The sequence below is a fragment of the Doryrhamphus excisus genome, linkage group LG7, assembly GCF_037039965.1.
Source record: "Doryrhamphus excisus strain RoL-2023G ecotype Guam linkage group LG7, RoL_Dexc_Guam_v1.1, whole genome shotgun sequence".
NCBI classification, from domain to species: Eukaryota; Metazoa; Chordata; class Actinopteri; order Syngnathiformes; family Syngnathidae; genus Doryrhamphus; species Doryrhamphus excisus.
This window is the reverse complement of record NC_136363.1, coordinates 15,125,437-15,144,887: the sequence shown is the minus strand read 5'-3', so window position 1 is coordinate 15,144,887 and position 19,451 is coordinate 15,125,437. Positions and strand designations below refer to the sequence as shown.

At 42.2% G+C, this 19,451-nt stretch overlaps 2 protein-coding genes across 7 annotated transcripts in view; both read right to left on the bottom strand.

Annotated features, from left to right (window-relative positions):
• The window catches only part of pleca (plectin a), a 75,326-nt gene extending 68,816 nt beyond the window's left edge, over nucleotides 1-6,510 (bottom strand). For 3 of the 6 annotated variants that reach the window (XM_078792228.1, XM_058047995.2, XM_058047996.2), the window contains exons 1-3: nucleotides 5,932-6,509; nucleotides 5,571-5,608; nucleotides 3,462-4,388 (exon numbers count right to left, since the gene is read on the bottom strand). In XM_078792228.1, coding sequence (XP_078648354.1) covers nucleotides 3,462-4,388; nucleotides 5,571-5,608; nucleotides 5,932-6,094 — 1,128 coding nt within the window. In that variant the 5' untranslated portion in view covers nucleotides 6,095-6,509. Of the gene's footprint in view, nucleotides 1-3,461; nucleotides 4,389-5,570; nucleotides 5,609-5,699; nucleotides 5,808-5,931 lie in introns of those variants that run through there. The other 3 variants (XM_078792229.1, XM_058047992.2, XM_078792230.1) reach the window with 3 other exon arrangements.
• A 411-nt stretch (nucleotides 6,511-6,921) lies between these two features.
• Nucleotides 6,922-13,638, bottom strand: eif3eb (eukaryotic translation initiation factor 3, subunit E, b). The gene is made up of 13 exons (XM_058048017.2): nucleotides 13,500-13,638; nucleotides 13,014-13,131; nucleotides 12,653-12,770; nucleotides 12,539-12,581; nucleotides 11,055-11,159; nucleotides 10,785-10,910; nucleotides 10,597-10,721; nucleotides 10,402-10,528; nucleotides 10,230-10,331; nucleotides 8,254-8,363; nucleotides 8,083-8,185; nucleotides 7,865-7,999; nucleotides 6,922-6,992 (listed from the first exon to the last, which is right to left on the bottom strand). Exons 1-13 carry the CDS (start codon nucleotides 13,635-13,637, stop codon nucleotides 6,954-6,956), a joined length of 1,389 nt encoding a protein of 462 aa, XP_057904000.2. The 5' UTR covers nucleotide 13,638; the 3' UTR covers nucleotides 6,922-6,953.
• Between the last annotated feature and the right edge of the window lie 5,813 nt (nucleotides 13,639-19,451).

Below are 19,451 nucleotides of genomic sequence, written 5' to 3'. Positions count from 1 at the left end.
GTGCTTAAGCGAGTACACCATACTGCACCATACTATTTGTGTCGCACCATATACGTATATTCATATATATATATATATATATATATATATACACGACGATGTCTTACATGTCGTATGGGTGGGATAGCACGACTTAAAGGTACAGCACCTACTAACCCTAACTACATAGTATATACTATACCAGTGTTAAAGGTACAGCACCTACTAACCCTAACTACATAGTATATACTATACCAGTGTTAAAGGTACAGCACCTACTAACCCTAACTACATAGTATATACTATACCAGTGTTAAAGGTACAGCACCTACTAACCCTAACTACATAGTATATACCAGGGGTCAGCAACCTACGGCTCCAGAGCCGCATGTGGCTCTTCAGCCTCTTTGTTGTGGCTCCCTTTGCAATGCTCAAATATTTGTTTTAACACCCAAATGAGGAAAATATGCATCTTTTGAACAAAATCTGACTTTCAGTGAGGCCGTATACTAGCAAGAGTACTTGATCAACTCCGCTTTTTCTCTACTTTGATATCCCAAAATTCCCTCAATCAAAATCTTGGGAGACTAGCAAATTGCTCTGGATGTGAGCATGTTGCTACACATTTCTTAAGGCGTGCATGGGGAGAACATGCAAACTCCACACAGAGATAGCCGAGAGTGGGATTGAACTCGGGTCTCCTAGCTGTGAGGTCTGCACGCTACCCACTCGACCGCTATGCAGCCCCTATATTCTGCTGTTAAATTATGTTTCGCGGCTCCATTCTATTTTTCTTCAGTGAGTGAGGGGGTAAAATGGCTCTTTTGATAGTAAAGGTTGCCGACCCCTGGTATATACTATACCAGTGTTAAAGGTACAGCACCTACTATACACTACATAGTATATTCTATACCAGTGTTAAAGGTACAGCACCTACTATACACTACATAGTATATACTATACCAGTGTTAAAGGTACAGCACCTACTATACACTACATAGTATATTCTATACCAGTGTTAAAGGTACAGCACCTACTATACACTACATAGTATATACTATACCAGTGTTAAAGGTACAGCACCTACTATACACTACATAGTATATTCTATACCAGTGTTAAAGGTACAGCACCTACTAACCCTAACTACATAGTATATTCTATACCAGTGTTAAAGGTACAGCACCTACTATACACTACATAGTATATTCTATACCAGTGTTAAAGGTACAGCACCTACTATACACTACATAGTATATACTATACCAGTGTTAAAGGTACAGCACCTACTATACACTACATAGTATATACTATACCAGTGTTAAAGGTACAGCACCTACTAACCCTAACTACATAGTATATACTATACCAGTGTTAAAGGTACAGCACCTACTAACCCTAACTACATAGTATATACTATAGCAGTGTTAAAGGTACAGCACCTACTAACCCTAACTACATAGTATATTCTATACCAGTGTTAAAGGTACAGCACCTACTATACACTACATAGTATATACTCTACCAGTGTTAAAGGTACAGCACCTACTATACACTACATCAGGGGTGGGCAAATATTTTGACTCGTGGGCCACATTGAGTTAACAAAATTGCCCGGGGGGCCAGAACATATATTTAACACACACACACACACACACTATTTTATGCTTATAATTTTCCTTGAATTATTTGTCTAATTTTATGTGTAAAAGTGTTATACTATCAGCTGTATGTTCTCATATCCCTTTTTTCAGGAGCACTTTAAACATCAGACCACATCAAACTATGTCATTTCATTTGACAGTTTTGTTTAATTTTTTTGTTGTTTTTTTTAACTAAATAAGACATTCCACTTGCAAGTCATGTGGCCAGTTTTTATGTTAAAAGTTGAAATACTTAGAAAGCAACTGGCGGGCCGGATTCAAACACTTGGCAGTTTGCCCACCCCTGCACTACATAGTATATACTATACCAGTGTTAAAGGTACAGCACCTACTATACGCTATATACATACTATACCAATGTGGGGCACTGAGCACGTGACCATGCCAGGAAAAGTTGCATCTTCCACAAAATACATGGACTAAATTGTAAAACTTTAACTTTATTGATCATAGTGTTCAAATATAATGTATTTGTAGGCAAATATCTATTTATATTAGAGTATTTATTGTATATTCATGTTCTTGAACATGATTTATGTTGTGATAATTTTGTAATATTTCGTATTTTATTAAATGTCTGAAGTACCTTCTAAACTTTAATCGGAAAGGATATCATACATATATAATTTATTAAGAACTGAAAATATATAAAATATTTTTCATATCATTAAATGTTCTAAAAGTCAACTCGACTCTATTTTTATTCACTAAAGCGTATTTGAGTATTTTGAAAAGCGCTACACAAATAAAACATTAAAAATACATGTATAATAAAGGTTTAATATTAAATATATGTTAAACATGTTTTAAATATTCAATGTACCTTCCAAATCTACTATAAAATATGTTTTTAAAATGCTACAAAATATATGTATGGCATTATTAAACATTATTATCATTAAAATGTTCTTAGAATCTATAATGAAACATTTTTATATTTAATGTCTGAATTACCTTCTAAACCTGCCATAAAATATATGATTTAAAGAATTCTACAAAATATATTCAGATTATTCAATATTAATTATAAAATATCAAGTATGATTCTACATCCCATAAAATATATCATTTATAGATAATTGTAAAACATAAATGTATGAATTTGTTTTCTATCATGAAATATCTGCAGTTGCTTCCAAAGCTTCTATTTCTCTGGTCCCACCCCCTTTGATGACCAAACTGAAGGTCAAAACCAGGAAAATAATGAACCACCCGTCATGGAATAATAGCTGTGTACTTAGTATATACTTTTGTCCATGTGGCATCTTAAGAGCTGCTTTTATATGAACGAGCCTCAGTAATCCTAATAATAATAATAAAGCTCCGAGTGCAATGAAAGGGCAATAAGCAACACAATGACTGTTTGTTATTGTGTCTTCAGTGTGCTGCTTCGCTCCGCATGCCATCGTGTGGTCCCCGTGCCAGCTTTGTCTGGGGGCTCCTCCGTGAGAAAATGACTTTTCATCTACAATTGGGAATTTTTGATGGATACAGCATCTATCATAACCCTTAGGGGCCAAAGACATGTCACATGTAAAAGTGCCTTTTGAATAATTTCTTACAGTAAGTAATGTATGTACACGGAGCGCCAAAAATACCCTCTTCCTCACTTGTTTGCTGCTTTATTTTTCACATCCCAAAATGCAATCCAAAGCTTTGCCACACGAACCAAACGGTATTACTCAACCTTTCCAACTGTCTGCATCACCTGGCCCTATAGTTCCTAATGGATAATAATAATAATAATAATAATAATAATAATAATAATAATGGACCTTAAAGGAGACCAAGAGAAACAAATATTGTGGTTCCTCTCACCTTTTGTGAGGTCACATTCTCCACTTTGAGGGGTCGCCGCCGCCTCTTCCTCACAGAGGGGTGCGGGGACTCGTGTACTTCTTTGGACGCCACCTCCTTCGCTTCCTTCAGCTCCAGGACCACCTTCACCTTCTTCTTCTTCTTCTGCTGCTGCTGCTGCTGCTCCTCCTTTTTCATCTCCTTTGCATCAATCAACACCTCCTTTTCCTTTGTCATCTCCTTTGCATCCTTCACCACCTCCTTCTCCTTTTTCATCTCCTTTGCATCCCTCAACACCTCATTTTCCTTTGTCATCTCCTTTGCATCCTTCACCACCTCCTTCTCCTTTTTCATCTCCTTTGCATCCTTCACCACCTTCTCCTTTTTCATCTCCTTTGCATCCTTCACCACCTTCTCCTTTTTCATCTCCTTTGCATCCTTCACCACCACCTTCTCCTGTGCATCCTTCACCACCTCCTTCTCCTTTTTCATCTCCTTTGCATCCTTCACCACCACATTCTCCTTTGCATCCTTCACCACCTCCTTCTCCTTTTTCATCTCCTTTGCATCTTTCACAGTCTTGTCCTTTTTCATCTCCTTTGCATCCTTCATCACCTTCTCCTTTTTCACCTCCTTTGCATCCGTCACCACCTCCTTCTCCTTCTTAGTCTCCTTTGCACCTTTCACCACCTCCCTTTTCACCTCCTTTGCATTCTTCACCAGCTTCTCCTTTTTCACCTCCTTTGCATCCGTCACCACCTCCTTCTCTTTAGTCTTCTTTGCACCTTTCACCACCTCCTTTTTCATCTCCTTTGCATCCTTCACCAGCTTCTCCTTTTTCACCTCCTTTGCGTCCTTCACCACCTCCTTTTTCATCTCCTTTGCATCCTTCACCACCTCCTCCTCCAGGAAGATGTCCATGTGCTTCTCTTTGGTCCTTTTCTTCCTCTGAAACAACAAAGTAAGACTATTTGCATCCATTTGCATGGATTTTACAAATGAAAGTGCCTTTAATAAGCGAGGGAGGCATATCATACACCAGGGGTCAGCAACACAAGGCTCCAGAGCTGCATGCGGCTCTTCAGTCTTTTTGTTGTGGCTGCCTTGGGAACGCTTGCATATTTTTTTTAAACACCCAAGTGGGGGAAAATTAACGACTTTGTAGTGACCTAAAAATCCAACATTGTATGAGACCATGAACGCATCCTGGTCGAGTTCTTCTCTCTCACACAGGTAAACGTGGAGGGAAAAAGGTGTTGCTCCAGACTAAACATATCAGGTAAGTGTACACATACATTTATGGAAGTTTATCTTCAATACTAGCAAGAGTACTTTTCTTATCTGAACTACTTTGATACCCCAAAATTCCCTCCAAGCCAGGACACGGGCAAAAATGCATGTATTATACAATTCAAATAATAATACTATATAATATCAATAAATATTTGATCAACTTCTCCCCCATAACCAGAAAAGCCTAAAATGATTACATATACTTACTCTGTTTTTAATATCAAACATTTAACTCATGATTTGTATTGTATTATTTAATTGTTGATAATGACGCCACGACGCCAGTGGCATCCTGGTAGAACTCCCGGCCAGATACCATGTGCCAATACACCCAGTAGACCCAGTAGGCTCAGTAGGCCCAGTAGTTGTGGTCTACATGGTGTTCACGTAGAATATAAAACTTGCTCTAAAAGGTGTGCCAGTTTTTTTGAAAGATGATCAAACACCTCAGGAAGTGACGTTTTGGAGGAAAAAGGAAGAATGCAAGTTCTTTGGAGGTTTTGGTCCAGAGCCTTGCACTTAAGGATATAGGTGTACCTTATTGGTGTCTGGGGTGTTTTTATTTTGTTTAGTTTTTGTTTTTATTCCATAACTGGGCGAAAAGTACCATTTAGTTATATTTGCATATGAGTCAGAGCCATTTATCAGGTGCTTTTTCTGGAAAAAGTCAGGGGCGTGACAGTGACGTCATTGGGCCAGCATATGGGCCCTCAAGTGAAAGCGAATGAGGACCCCTACAGGTGAGAGAGAATTCCATTACAGTTCATTGCAGGCATGTACGGTACCGTATGCGGACATGGATCGTAAATTGATGCAATTAGGAGCAGGTTTGCTCACCTGAGTGGGAGCTTTAGTTCCAGGGCGCTTCACCATCACTGCGTGGAAAGAAAGCATGATTGTTGGAATGTTTGCATTGAAGCATGAAGCCAGTGTATAGTTTCACTTTCTGGATGTAAACGTCAGTACCGTAATTATGTGTGTGAAAGAGAGCCTTTGTGTGGCCAACCCAAATATTTCCAGCCACTAAGTGGCAGCAGAGCCAGTGCGGTTGCAGAAGTCTTGGAGAGGAAGCATGCAGTGACAATTGAGACAACCCAAGAACGAACACAGGAAAGCAAAAGTGAGTGGAAACAGGAAGTAGAACGTGTGCAGGCCAATCACAAAGGAGGGCGGGGGAAGGAAGCGAGAGTCCGCCTACCTGCCAGGTAGCGCTCCATGGAGGCCGAGGAGGAGCTCTGGTTCCATGTGTAGCAGCAGAAGGAGAAGAACCACACCAGCAGGGTGGCCAACACCAGGACCAGGATCCAGAGGAGCCGGGCCACAGCCGGGTTAGTGACAGCCCAGACTGTCAGCGTGTCCATGATGAAAAGTCCCTCTGGAACGGAGCAGTCACTGTGGAGCGGAGTGGAGCGGGCCGGATGGCGTCTGCAACGGGAGCAGGAAGTAGCAGCCAGCAGGCCGACCGCACACTGATGGATTCCAGCTGTCAGCCCACGTCAGCCCTGCGTGCAAGTCGGCTGCATTTTACTGGAAAGGAAAAGGAGCGAGAGAGAAGGGGGCGTGGCCAGCAGCCTCTCCCTGAGAGCCTCGACATCTGAGGGGAATCCTCACACCACTAAAAAGAACTTGAAAATGCACCTCAGGCACTTTGCCCTCAGACAAAGCAGGAGACTCATTTGACAAACCAGTTTTAAATGGCACCATGGTGCCCTGACAATGCTTGATGGCTGCTTTCTCAAGCCAAATATTTGCACAACTTAGAGAACTCCACGTCGAGTTTAACAGTGACGTGAAATTGTAAGGAGGTGTGGTGTAAAAAGCACAAAGTGAAAAACAGTAACATGACCAACCTGCATTCAAGTCAAGTACCCATAGTCGGTATTCCTTAACTAGTACACATTACACAATCCGTAGTGGACCACGTCACACAGCAAACTGACACGATGGCATCATCTAGTGGACAAATGAGGGAATTAAAGGAAGAAAACACTTGTAGGGAGAGGCCAAACTTTTAATGTTGATTTGACATTTTCTTCTGCTTTCAGAATATGTGGGGTATAAAATAACATTTGAGCTAAAAGGGGTAATAATAAAGGAGACATATCTGAAAGATCAATACCCCTTGCATGACTCCTGTGATGCCTGTTTGAGCCGCGAACCACCACTGGAAGAAGAACAGAGTCCAGCATCCCACAAAAAGCCACTTTTATTTCTCTTTTTTTAGTAGAAACCGGAGTCTTGAGCAGCCCAGTTTGGCGTCTGTGCAAACGAGACAGTAGGAACAAAAATTGAGTAAGAGGAGAGGCTGAACGAGTCTTCAATGGAAAAAGTGGCCAAAGTGTGGACACACAGGATCAAACACGGCCCTCATTAGAACTTGGCCCAGAAAACAAAGAAAACCTAGGAATGGTCCCAAAATGGCTGACCACCAGTAAGTCATGGCTCGTTCCATGCTTCCACAAGTTAAAAGGCAATTTAGTTGCCAAAATATTTGAGTATGCTTAACATGTCAATATATAATATGGTTATACGGTTATATAATAACCGAGCACATACTATGCTGTCACTTGAGGGATGTGCATATTTTTTACTACTAAAGTCGTCCCACGCCACTTCATGTGTCCAACATCGTGGCCTCACTCTATTGCGTTTTTTCCAAAATTAATCAATAAATGCCTTTGGTGGTTACCTATTGGCTACTAGACAAAAAACTATATTCAAGCTAATGTTGTGCATTCTTGGCCTAAATTCTGCGTTTTCAAGCTTAAAATAAACTAATGTAGTATTATACACTGGCCACTAGGCGTCACTAGTTACACGAGCACTAGACTTGATCACAGGAACAACACACTTTTATTACACATTTGAATTATCCCTTGACAGACACAATGACGTAATAATCATGAAACGGGCTAGTTTTGCGGCTGTAATCTAGTTCAAACCACTCGGAACCCTGACATCACTTCCCATCCACTCATCCAATACATTTATTGCAGCACCGCCGAGCACGAGGCTTATTTTCTCTTATTATGTCTACCGTGTTGGCCATTAGGAGTGTAAAGGTGACAATAGGGGGAAGTCATAAAATATAATATACACATCAATAAAAATATCAAATAAAAACGGTGTACCTCATTCCTGTTGCTGTGAGCCACCTTCTTCTCGATGTTCATGGCCAACATCTGGCTGCGGAAGGACAAGCTCTTGGTTTTCTCGATGACCTGCTGGTAGGGCGACACGGCGTTGTTGCCCATCACCACATGACCCTGAGGAGGGCAGACAACAGAAGTGGTCAATAAGCAAAAAAGACAGACGGCATTTTGAGTCTGCGTCAGCCGTGTGTGCTCACCAGCTTGGAGTCGATCTTGGCGTCGAGCCTGGCGTTGCGGATGAGGTTGACGATCCACCGCTCGGCCTCCTCGGGCGTCATGTTGAGCTTGTCGGCCAGCATGCTGAGTGGAGAAGACGACTGGTGAGTTCAGGAAAATCCATGCTTAAATACGCGTGGTGTGACAAGCACCTAATGCTGATGCACTGATGGATTCGGCAAAAGGTCTCGAAGATGAAGATTCGTGCGTTCTCGATGAAGTCCTCAAGACACGCCACCAAGAAGAAGTCATTCACGAGAACCTAAGAGGAACACACGGCCGTTATCTCATACAAACATCCTTGCAGTCATGTTACAAAACATTCATTCATTGCTTTATTGGCTGGTTGTTTTGTCACATTTCGTTCCACTGAGCCCTTTTTCCAAAACACATATCATGATTTCATTTCAATGTATTTTTTGTTGACCTGCTTCATTCACACTAGACTCCCTGAAGAACAGTCCAATTGTAAATAGTGTATATAGCCCTAAAAATAATCACCAGTTACACAATGCCCAAAGTCAAATTAAGAAATAAAAAAATGAAACCATCAGGTGGTTCATTATTTAAATGTTATAAAATTGTTTAATTTATTCTTTAGAATTAATTATTGCTCTTTAACCAAATCAACGCAATCAATTGTCTGATTAATCGCCAAAAATGTCAGTACAACACTCGATGACAAATGTTCGATAGCTGCAGCCCTAAACGCCTCCTATGAGCTGTTCTTGTCAAGTCATTAAGCAGCCTTCGGGATCGAGTGTGTGTTAAATTGGGAGTGTTTCTGCACTGTCAGCATATCTTAGTCCTAAACGTTTGTGTTTTTATAGCAACCCAAAACCGTCAAGTGGCGTGTTTGGCCTTTTTGTGTCTTGAGTAGAGCTTCATCACATGAAGGCATGATTCGTGACTAAGACCGTGACAGGCAATGTCACAGGAGAGATTATGTGATGCACTCAATTGTAATCTGAAGCATGTTCAAATGAAATTAAACCATTACCATTACTTTGTCCTGTCCGTTATGATGGTTTATAACTAGCATAGACATTTGCTGATGTAGTCCAGTTTTTTTCCTGTTGTTCTGTTAATGCCATTGCATTGCTGTTCGTTTTGTCACCCCTCTTCCCCACACTCCTGTCTTTTCTTTCTTCTTCTTTTCTATTCCCTCCTGTTCCGGTCCAGCCGCTCCAAATGTGCATAACAACAAAACATCAAATAAAGCCAGATAATACTCCATATAACAGGGAAGCTGTAGCTTACACTTCTCCCCGACAGAGCAAATCTGTTTATCATGTAAGAGCATTTAGAACAATAATACCATTTGCCCCAATGCTTAAACAGGACCCAAAAAAAAGGTTCCACACAACCTAGACAAGATAGCGGCTTCAAATACCACAGGTGGCAATTGGGAAAGGTGTGTGCAGCTTACCGCATGGCGCTTTTATCCATCAGCCACACCAGCAAGCATGGAGATTTCATTGTTGCCGCACGTCGTCAATGGCCCATCAGGGGGTACTCTTTTTGTGATATGCAAGTGCCGCGTTCCAACGGATACACATTGTTGTTTAGCCACATTTTCCGCCACATTACAAAAACGACAGGAATCCAGGAAATTTTACCTGCACTGTCAGGTATCCAGGTATTTCAAAGTCAGACTGGTTGAATTTTAGGCTAAAAAGTGACAATTTAAAGTTACAGAATCGTTTCAGGTCGCATCGTTCAAAATAAACCATCATCCTTGAACCATATTGGCAACTGTGAATCATGAAATCGTTATTAAAACAAATCGTTGCACCCATCATAGCGACCACATCTGCACTTGACCCATCTTCATCACTTCAGGCACAAAAAAAAAATGAACCCTGACAACTGACAATCTGCCATGCTGTTTTCGGACAGGATAAGCGAGGCGGACTTGTTGACACGAAGCGGCTAAAAGGCTAAGCAATGTTGCATTTATGTGAGCCCCCAAGTGTGACAGCACACACTCGAAGCTGACAGCTGAATCGGTCAGACATGGATTCACTGAGGCGGAGTAAAAGTTAAACACAGGGGAAGTTAAAGGGGCGGGACTTCACACAGCAAAGGAGGTCCGTTCATGCCTGACGGACAGAAAACCGGTCCTTACCGACTCGCACTCCCTCAGCTTCTTCTGGGCACTGTCAAAGTCGAAGTTGACGTAGAGACACTCCACAAATTCAGTGATGGGGTCCTTGTACGTGTATGACTCCTACACACAAGACGTGTTTAATAGCAGGCAGGCATTTGCGGCACTCGTTCAAAGGCATCCTCCACCTTACCTGCTGAATGACCTTCACCAAGTCCTTGAGCACTTGTCTGCGCTTCCGCACATCTTTGTTGGTGATGACAGCGGTGGTGAGGTAGCGCAGGATGTGTGGGCACATTGTCTGGATGACGTTCAGGTACCTGCAAGATGTGATGTTGTAGGAGGACGATGGTGTTTAATGTCAAAGATGTTTACCATGACCACTCACTGGGGCTGGTAAAGAAACAGCTCGATGATATTGTCTCGGCCTTTCGGGTGGTTGAAGAAGACAAAGAGGGACCAGTGGATGAGCCACGTCCTCTGCTGGAGCGACTGAAGAGGAGAGCTCACCGACTGCAAAGGAGGACAATAATGACTCTTCCGGTTGAAGCTGGAAGAACCAACATGCTTGCTTACATTGTTATCAATGGTCTCTCTCAGTCGCGTCAAATCCTCCATGGCAGCTTCCCAGTTCTGCATGAGAATCTCCGAAGCGAGTTTACCCCACAGAGAGCTCAAGGCGTTCCTGTCTGTGGCCGGAACCTTAAACCGGAGCCAGACAGTCAGTGCATACAGATGTGTAATAAAACACATGCAGTGAAACCTCTACAGTCCAAGGTTAGAGGCTCCACTGTGCTGACATTTATTTTTAAGCTAATAAAATCGGTCCTGTGTTGTTTTTCTTACCAGCACACGGAAGAAGTAGAGGTACTCCGCTGCCCCAGAGTAGTTTCCGCACTCGTACTGGAACTTGGCGTAGCTGTACAGGGTGTCCAGGTACTCTTGGCGGAACTGAGGAATCGCAACATAGAAAGATTGAAGTAATATTTAGTGGAGTTGATGGCAGCATTTGCATTAATTGGCCATGATTAGCGTATGCCTGAATACACAAATGTGTTCACAGACACAAATGAACTTTCTCCTGTCACTTCTGCTTGGAGTTTTTAATGTTACAAGCAAGACGAAGCCACCTCTGAGTGCTTTTAGATGGGCAGCCCACAGCAGGACCTGCTGCTCGTTGAGAAAAGCCAACCAAAAGTGTCCAGTGAAACCATAAGTTAAGACCATCTACTTTACGCTACTCAGCATGCAGCATTTCCTCGTATATCTGTACCACACAGGCTGGATGATAATTCAATTCATTCTGTATCAGTGTAAGCGCATTGGTTCTATGATGAAATGACAGAGAGAGTGAACCATGTCATTCAACCTCATTAGAGAGGCGGGGCTACTCGTGAGTAGATACAGCAGCAAATCAGCCTTGAGAAAGCATACACTAACATGAATGAAGGCACATACGCAACAATGGTTTTAATGCTAATGCAACAGCCCAAGTGTGGGAATATTTAGTTTTTCCAAAGAATGAACAAGGTAGGCAACAAGGCATGAATACTGACAAACCGATATGTAGCATTTGAGGAAGAAGGGGAACACGACAAACTTGTATGCACACCTGACACACAAGCATCCTTTTCAGTTTTCCCAACTGTGGAAAAACAAATGCAATTGGAGGCACAACACAGCCTTGGTCCCTCTAGCCAAAGCTTTCTGAGACGCAAAAAGGTGCACACTCATGAACAGTGCTGCTTGCTACATTGTAAAAGAAATGTAACCATTCAATAACGGCTATATGGCATACATTCTGCGCCATATAATTAATGAAAAAAAGGTCTATCAACATTTTTTCAGACAACAATTTGTAGCACAGTTGTCAACGAGCAAAAATTGTTACCATGACAGGCTTAAGTGTGACGGACCATTGTTTCCCCAACCCCGACAAGTCAAGTCCAAGGAGCCAATGCATGAAAGTGGATTTTATAAAAAAGGCAATTGGCATGCAGCAACAGTAAAGTTCGAGATTAAAAATTAGACTAATGTAAAAAAAAAAAAAGTGAATAGTTGAATTTGCCTCCCCTGAACAATACATACATCATAAATCACATGACTCGCTATTCATATATCTCTTGTATGATAAATACAAATATTCTCTGACAAAAATGCAGTAAAGTGCCTGTAAATGGAGATCCTTGTATGTTCAATTGTACATCGTGAGTGAGTGATGTCCTCTGCAGGCAGTTAATTGTTATGGAAACAGAGTGACTGTTTCCGCCTGCTTTGAGATATTAAAAGCAGTTAGCAGAGGGAGTCAATGATGAGATTTCAATACTCACATTGTGTTTGTCAGATAGGTACTCGAAGAGCATCCTCCCATCTCTGTTGGGTGATAAAAGACAATTTTAGCTACGACTGTAACATTGTTGTATTTTTGTAAGAAGAATGCCGACCTGGTGGACTGCATCTGCCGTGTTGTCTCCGGGTCCTCAAACATCTTGACAATACGCTCTGTTTCCGATTGGAGCTGCTTCAGCTGAGTCACCACGGTGGTCCTCTTCTCTCTCAAAGCTGTCGGGGACATCAGTTAGTAAGAATAGCACACATAGGGTGTGAAAAGTTATTTCTAAGACAGTGTGTACTTGGGTTGGACAAACCAATCAACCAAGTGAAAATGTTTTTAGAATCTACAACTAGTTACTGCTGATTGCAAAATTGCTCAACTGGAGATACGTCCTTTATAAAAATAACATATTTTTTTATTTTTGCATGCAACATATGCTACATCACGCTCTGCTTGGCTAGTCTACTTACAATGTGGGATATCCTTGTCAGGATAAAGATTTGTGTACACATCCATGGCAAAGTCCACCATGTTCGTGTCGCTGAGAAGATCCAACTTCCCTTGGAGAAGTTCCTTTTCATTGTAGATCTGTTTGCACGAAAGACACATGGTTTTGCCGGTTCCTCTAAATCACAAACACCTAATACCCAATGCTAATGTATAGCTAGCTAGGCTAACAAATACCCATAAATAAGTTGACAACACATTTAGGTCAGACTACTTGCTGCTCTTATGCAAACTATAGTAAGGCATGCAAATAAACAACAAGAACAAAAACGGGAGCGATTATTTACAATTATAAAATTTAGCCTCAACTAGGCCAGCTAACTAGCCAACGTGACTGGAAGCTAACAGGCAGTGGCTGACCGGCTTATAAACTCATTTCCCCGAATGAAATGGCCAAATAAAACAGCTTCGCTATAATTAAGTCACATCCGACATGGAAACAGAGGCACCTCTTTAACGGAAAGAAATTCCAACAAGGGGAAAACCAAATGCCGGTCGAGAAAATGTGCTATCTTGGTTGTCAGGTCGTACTCCGCCATCTTGGCTGCTTTGAAAAAGGAAACTTTATTGACAATCGCGTATAACATAGCAAATGTATGTCACTTCCTTTCCCAGCCTTTACTTGTCGGATTAAAAAAAACAAAAACGCGGTTCTTATTGTGTGAAGAAAAAAATGATAAAGACATTAACATTTTTTAAGTCACAACATAGACTTGTTTGGTTTAAAAACTTAAAAAAATCAAATAGTACATTGAAAATATATACGCTGGGATATGGATAAGTAAATCAAGACATACTGTAAATATGGATAAATACTGGAGAAAAAATAATTGATTAAATTTCACAATTCACTAGTAATTTGTGTATGTTGATTAAATCATACCGTTTAATGAAATAACTGTATTGATTAATATTGTTGAATTTTTGTATCATCTATAATCTACGTTATTAGTAGGGTTAGTTAATTATGACTTCAGCTGCATCACGTCTTTTCCATTTGAGTCTTTTACTTCCTTGTCGTCGAGATCTTAACCTGAGTGAAGTTGGCCCACCACCCCACTCAAAAGTCCGGTCAAATAGACTAATAATTATTATTGTATTATTATATTACATATTTATTATATTATATATTTTAGTGCTGTTTTGTGCAGTTAAAATGAACGTTTGTGCTATCTACTTTTTGAGTTGTTAAAGATTAACAGGCTACATACAGTGGTGCATGGAGGAGGTTACAGTCACCAAGACCATTATCACACGGGCCACTCAGCTCAGCAAGGGCAAATCTGAACCGTGCCACCAGAGTAGCAAAGCGTGCCTACAGTCAGTAGATCCAAAGCTTCTTCCAGGACCTATGCAACACCAGACAACTGTGGCAGGGCATCCGGTCTGTCACTGGCTACAAAGCCACACCTGCACCCTGCCAGAATGACAGCAGCTTCCTCAATGAGCTAAATAACTTATTTGGAAGGTTCAAGGCTCTGGACAACAACCCTGCTAGGAAGGCTACCCCCCACCCCAATGAACAGGCAGTCAGGTTGGATACCGCTGCAGTGTGGAGAGTCCTGAGGAAGGTCAACATGCGGAAAGCTGCAGGCCTCGATGCCATTCCAGGATGGGTGATCAAGGAATGTGCAGACCAGCTGGCCCACGTGCTCACGGACATCTTCAACACCTCACTGGCCCAGGCTGTCACTCCCCCGTGTGTTTCAAGTCTGCCACAATAATTCCAGTGCCCAAGAAACCATCCATTACATGTCTAAACGACTTTCGGCCCATTGCACTCACATCCACCATTAACACCCCCATACTCCCCCCATCCCTCGACCCGTTCCAATTCACATACCAGCCAAACCGCTCCACTGAGGACACCATCTTCACTGCTCTCCACCTGAGCCTGGAGCACCTGGAGAAGAGAAACATCCACGTACGGGTGCTGTTCCTGGACTTCAGCTCAGCATTCAACACGATCATCCCCCCGGACCTGGTATGCAAGTTGGAGCCGCTGGGCCTCAAGACCTCCTGTGCAACTGGCTGCTTGACTTCCTCACAGATAGAAGCCAGTATGTCAGAGTGGGCAACATAGTAATACCAAATAAGCCCCTCTACCTGCCCACACGCACACGCAAAACTGTAAATTATTATTATTTATTCTAAATTATTGAAATTATTTGAGCAATTGACTGTTCATGCTGTACATTGTTGTTCATATTTGATGTCATCTATTTATTCTCCACATTGTTATTATTATTATTTATTATTATACGGGAGCCAGGCAACGACATTTCGTTGGCAATTTCACTGCTGTGTTATTGTGCAATGACAATAAAGGAAGTCTATATATCTATAGATGTCATTTTCCAGTGATTACATAATCAAGTGATGACTTCATACGGATGATTATAAGTTATAATATAAGTTACAGTAAAGTCTCGTTATATCGATATCTGTTAAAACAAATTACTGCTTATTACGATACTATTTTCATTTCCCGGCAAATTTCTAGTCTTTTATGATATAATTAGTTCCGTTAGTACGACACCCGGTTATTATGATAATCCAGTTACTACGATGCCCTTTTCATCTCCCGCCAGCCAATTTGGTCTGCTTATATCGATACAAAAGCAGCTTAAATCAATCTTTGCTTAAGGATTTCAATACCAAAAAAAGTGGACCTGTGAACCAGGAAGTGCGGGAATCGGTGTGCGTGCTGCGCTCTGGTGGTGGAAGTGTGAAAAATAAAGTTGACTGGAAGCAGCCGTTCGCCGTGTTCTTTTTTGGTATTGAAATCCTTAAGCAAAGATTGATTTAAGCTGCTCGACATTGTTCTATACTATAGAACAATGTCGAGTGCATTATTGCCCACTTTTAATGCAGTTCGGCGCAGGATCGGATATATCGACAGTCCGGTTATATCGATATTTTTTCCGACTCCCGACAATATCGATATAATGAGACTTTACTGTATTTACTTTGCATATGCATGCATGTTTTCGGTCTATGTTGTGCTTTAGCGTTGTGCTCAAGTGAACACTTGTTTTACATTGCCGTCTTCTTTATTTGCATTTGAAGTATGTTTTGGTTGACATGGAAACTGAACAAGGGGCAGCAAGAAGTTCAGATCAGGTCAAACGTGGATGGCTGGCGGGGGCACCTCTGGGCCCGCTGGTGTTTGGTCCCCAGTGCCCGACACCGGGGGTGTGGTCTCTCGCTGGTCTTGGGGGTTGGCCGTCCTCCGGCATGCCGGTACCCTCTTTGCTGGCAATGACTTTTCGGACCCTTGAACTCCTGGACATCACCAGACGCTGGGTTTCCTCCATTCCAATGCTCTGCCAGGCCTTGACTGCAGCAGCTTGCATTTGCTGTTTGTTTGTGGGCCTTTCTGTCCTAACTTTAGTCTTTAACAGTGAAATGCAGGCTCAATTGGATGGAGATCAGGTGACTGACTTGGCCACTCACGAATATTCCACTTCTTTGCTTTAATAAACTCCTGGGTTGCTTTTGCTGTATCTTTTGCTTCATTGTCCATCTGAATGATGACCCCCACCCAATCAATTTGGCTGAATTTGACTGGATCTGAGCAGATAGCAGATAGCAGATAGAACGTCTCTGAACACAGCAGAATTCATCCGGCTGCTTCTGTCCTGTGTTACATTATCAATAAACACGAGTGACCCAGTGCCACTGGCAGGCATGCAGGCCCAGGCCATCACACTGCCTCCCCTGTATTTTACCCAGGATGTAGTGTGCTTTCTTGCCATCACTCTGGTAGAGGTTGTTGATCTTGGTTTCATCTGTCCAAAAAATGTTCTTTCAGAAACATTCTGGCTTTTTTAGATCTTTCTCAGCAATGTCCAATCTAGCCGTTCGATTCTTCAGAATTACGAGTGGCCTGTACTTGCAGTGAACCATCTGTATTTACTAGTGCAGTCTTCTCTTAATGGTAGACTTGGGTATTGATATTCCGACCTCCTGGAGCACTCTCCAGGAGGTCGGGTTCACGTCACTGGCTGTTGTGAAGGGGTGTCTCTTCACCACAGAAATTATTCTGCTATCATCTACCACCATTGTCTTCCGTGGACGTCCAGGTCTTTTTGCGTTGCTGAGTTGACCAGTGCCTGATTTCTTTCTCAGGATGTACCAAAGTGTACATTTTACCACTCCTAATATTGTAGCCATTTCTCTGATGGGTTTTTTCTGTTCTCCCAGCCTAAGGATGGCTTGGTTCACCTGCATGGAGCGCTCCTTTGACTGCATGTTGTCGTCACAGCAAAATCTTCCGAATGCAAACTGCACACCTCAGATCAATTCCTCGCCTTATATCTACTTCATTTATATTGATATCAGGAATGAATGGCCAAGCCTGCCCCTGAAATAGCCTTTTGGTCAGTTGTCCAATTACTTTTGGTCCCTTTAAAAAGAGGGTGACCCATGTTAAAGAGCTGAAACTCCTAAACCCCTCATCCAATTTGAATGTGGATACCCTCAAATGAAAGCTGAGTCTGCACTTGTCCATGTCTATGATATCACCATCTTTGGAGTATGTTTCAGTAAAAGGGTAAAAAAAACACAACTTTTGTCAGTGGCCAAATATATATGGACCTAACTGTAGATTGCGACTTCATCCAACCACCAAGCTGGTTGCTAACTGCCTGGCTAGTTAGCCTTGTTAGCATCGCCACTCGATGTTTTGCTGTTCAATTGTGCGCATGTTGCTAACTAATGTGGACTGTAGCAGGCCTTGTGCTTATGTTTGCTTTCATTGTAGCCACTTCTAGGCTCATAAGTGTTTATGCATTGTAAACCGCATGTCCTCATACCCACTGATACACATACACACTGAGGGACGAATAAAGGCATATCTTAATCTTACACAACCCCCCATGCACACCCGCTTATTTGTCATGTGTCACGTGGCTACAAATAATCAAAGAAGACATCAATGTGGATGCGGACCAACCCTCCTTAGACTGGGCTCACCTGTACAGAATTGCTGTCCAGACCCGACACCCTAGTGATTGCTGACCAGTAATTACTACAATGACTAAAATAATCGTTTAACCCAGCTCTACTCATCAGCAGAAGGAACGGGATATCACAATACAGGATGCTGGAGATCTTGGATCGTCTGAGACTAGTTACTTTACAGGAAGGGCATGAGCAGACTCTATCTGCTCAGGAGACTGAGGTCTTTTGGAGTGCAAGGGGCACTCCTCAAGACGTTCTATGACTCTGTTGTGGCTTCAGCCATTTTCCAGGGAGTGGTCTGCTGGGGCAGCAGCATTTCGGCTGCGGATAGGAAGAGACTGGATAAGATCATCAGGAAGGCCAGCTCTGCACTGGGTTGCCCTCTTGACCCAGTGGAGGTGGTGGGAGAGAGGAGGATGTTGGCTAAGCTATCATCCATGTTGGAGAACGACTCCCACCCCCTGCAGGACACTTTGACAGCACTTGAGAGCTCCTTCAGCGATAGACTGCTTCACCCCAAGTGTGTGAAGGAGCGATATCGCAGGTCTTTTCTTCCTGCAGCTGTCAGGCTGTACAACCAGCACCGCTCACAATAGACTTCTACACTGCTATGTACATCTGTGTAATACTTGCTTTTAGTCAGTATAGTTACTCCAGACCCCATTCACTGTGCAATATCTGATAAACCTCCATGTGCAATATTATGGGCTCTAATGCAATATACTAAGTTCTATGTGAAGTATTTCCATAATGCCTCATATTAACTCTCTAACAAGATCTCAGTGTATAGACTGGTCACATATCTCATCTGGTTTCATATTATCTACATACTGTATTGTATATAACTCTGGGAAAAACTGTTGATTTCTGTTAATACTTGGGCTGTTTATATTGTTTATTTTTCTATATTGTGTATTTTGTACTGCTTAACTGACTCTGTACTCTTGCTGCTGTGCAATACAAATTTCCCCACTGAGGGACGAATAAAGGCATATCTTAATCTTAATCTTAATCTTAGTTAAGGGGGACGGAGAAACTCTCTTTCACTTTGTGGTGATCTCGGGAGGACAAGGGAAGAGACTTGGCGGCCCCCGAAAGCTGCTATTCGATTCTGTCTGAGTCATTGTCCAATTCTATTTTGTTGAATAGGATTTGAATACATTTTGGAAAATCTAATGCCAGTTTGTGAGTCTTTTTTCCTTCTCATCACCAGAAATTAATAGAACACATAAGGAGAGATGAATCTGGCTTAATTAATAAGTGGTCTGTTTTGGGCTCCATAGTTTGAGGAGAGGTTTCATCTCCAAAGTTCCCAGGCCAGCTGTAAGACATCTCACATCCCAACAGCATCTCCTCCCGACTGGAACACCTCACCAGGGAGGCATCTAGGAGGCATGCCAGGCAGCGGCTCTACTGTGAGCCTCTCCTGGAAGGCC

Bases quoted from the DNA above. Each gene is read 5' to 3' on its own strand.
- eif3eb (XM_058048017.2), bottom strand. From the start codon at position 13,637: ATGTTATACGCGATTGTCAATAAAGTTTCCTTTTTCAAAGCAGCCAAG. The intron at 13,132-13,499 runs GTGCCTCTGTTT...TCGTGCAAACAG, and splicing joins AATTTCTTTCCGTTAAAGAG to ATCTACAATGAAAAGGAACT. The intron at 8,186-8,253 runs GTGCTTGTCACA...TTCTCCACTCAG, and splicing joins CATCAGTGCATCAGCATTAG to CATGCTGGCCGACAAGCTCA.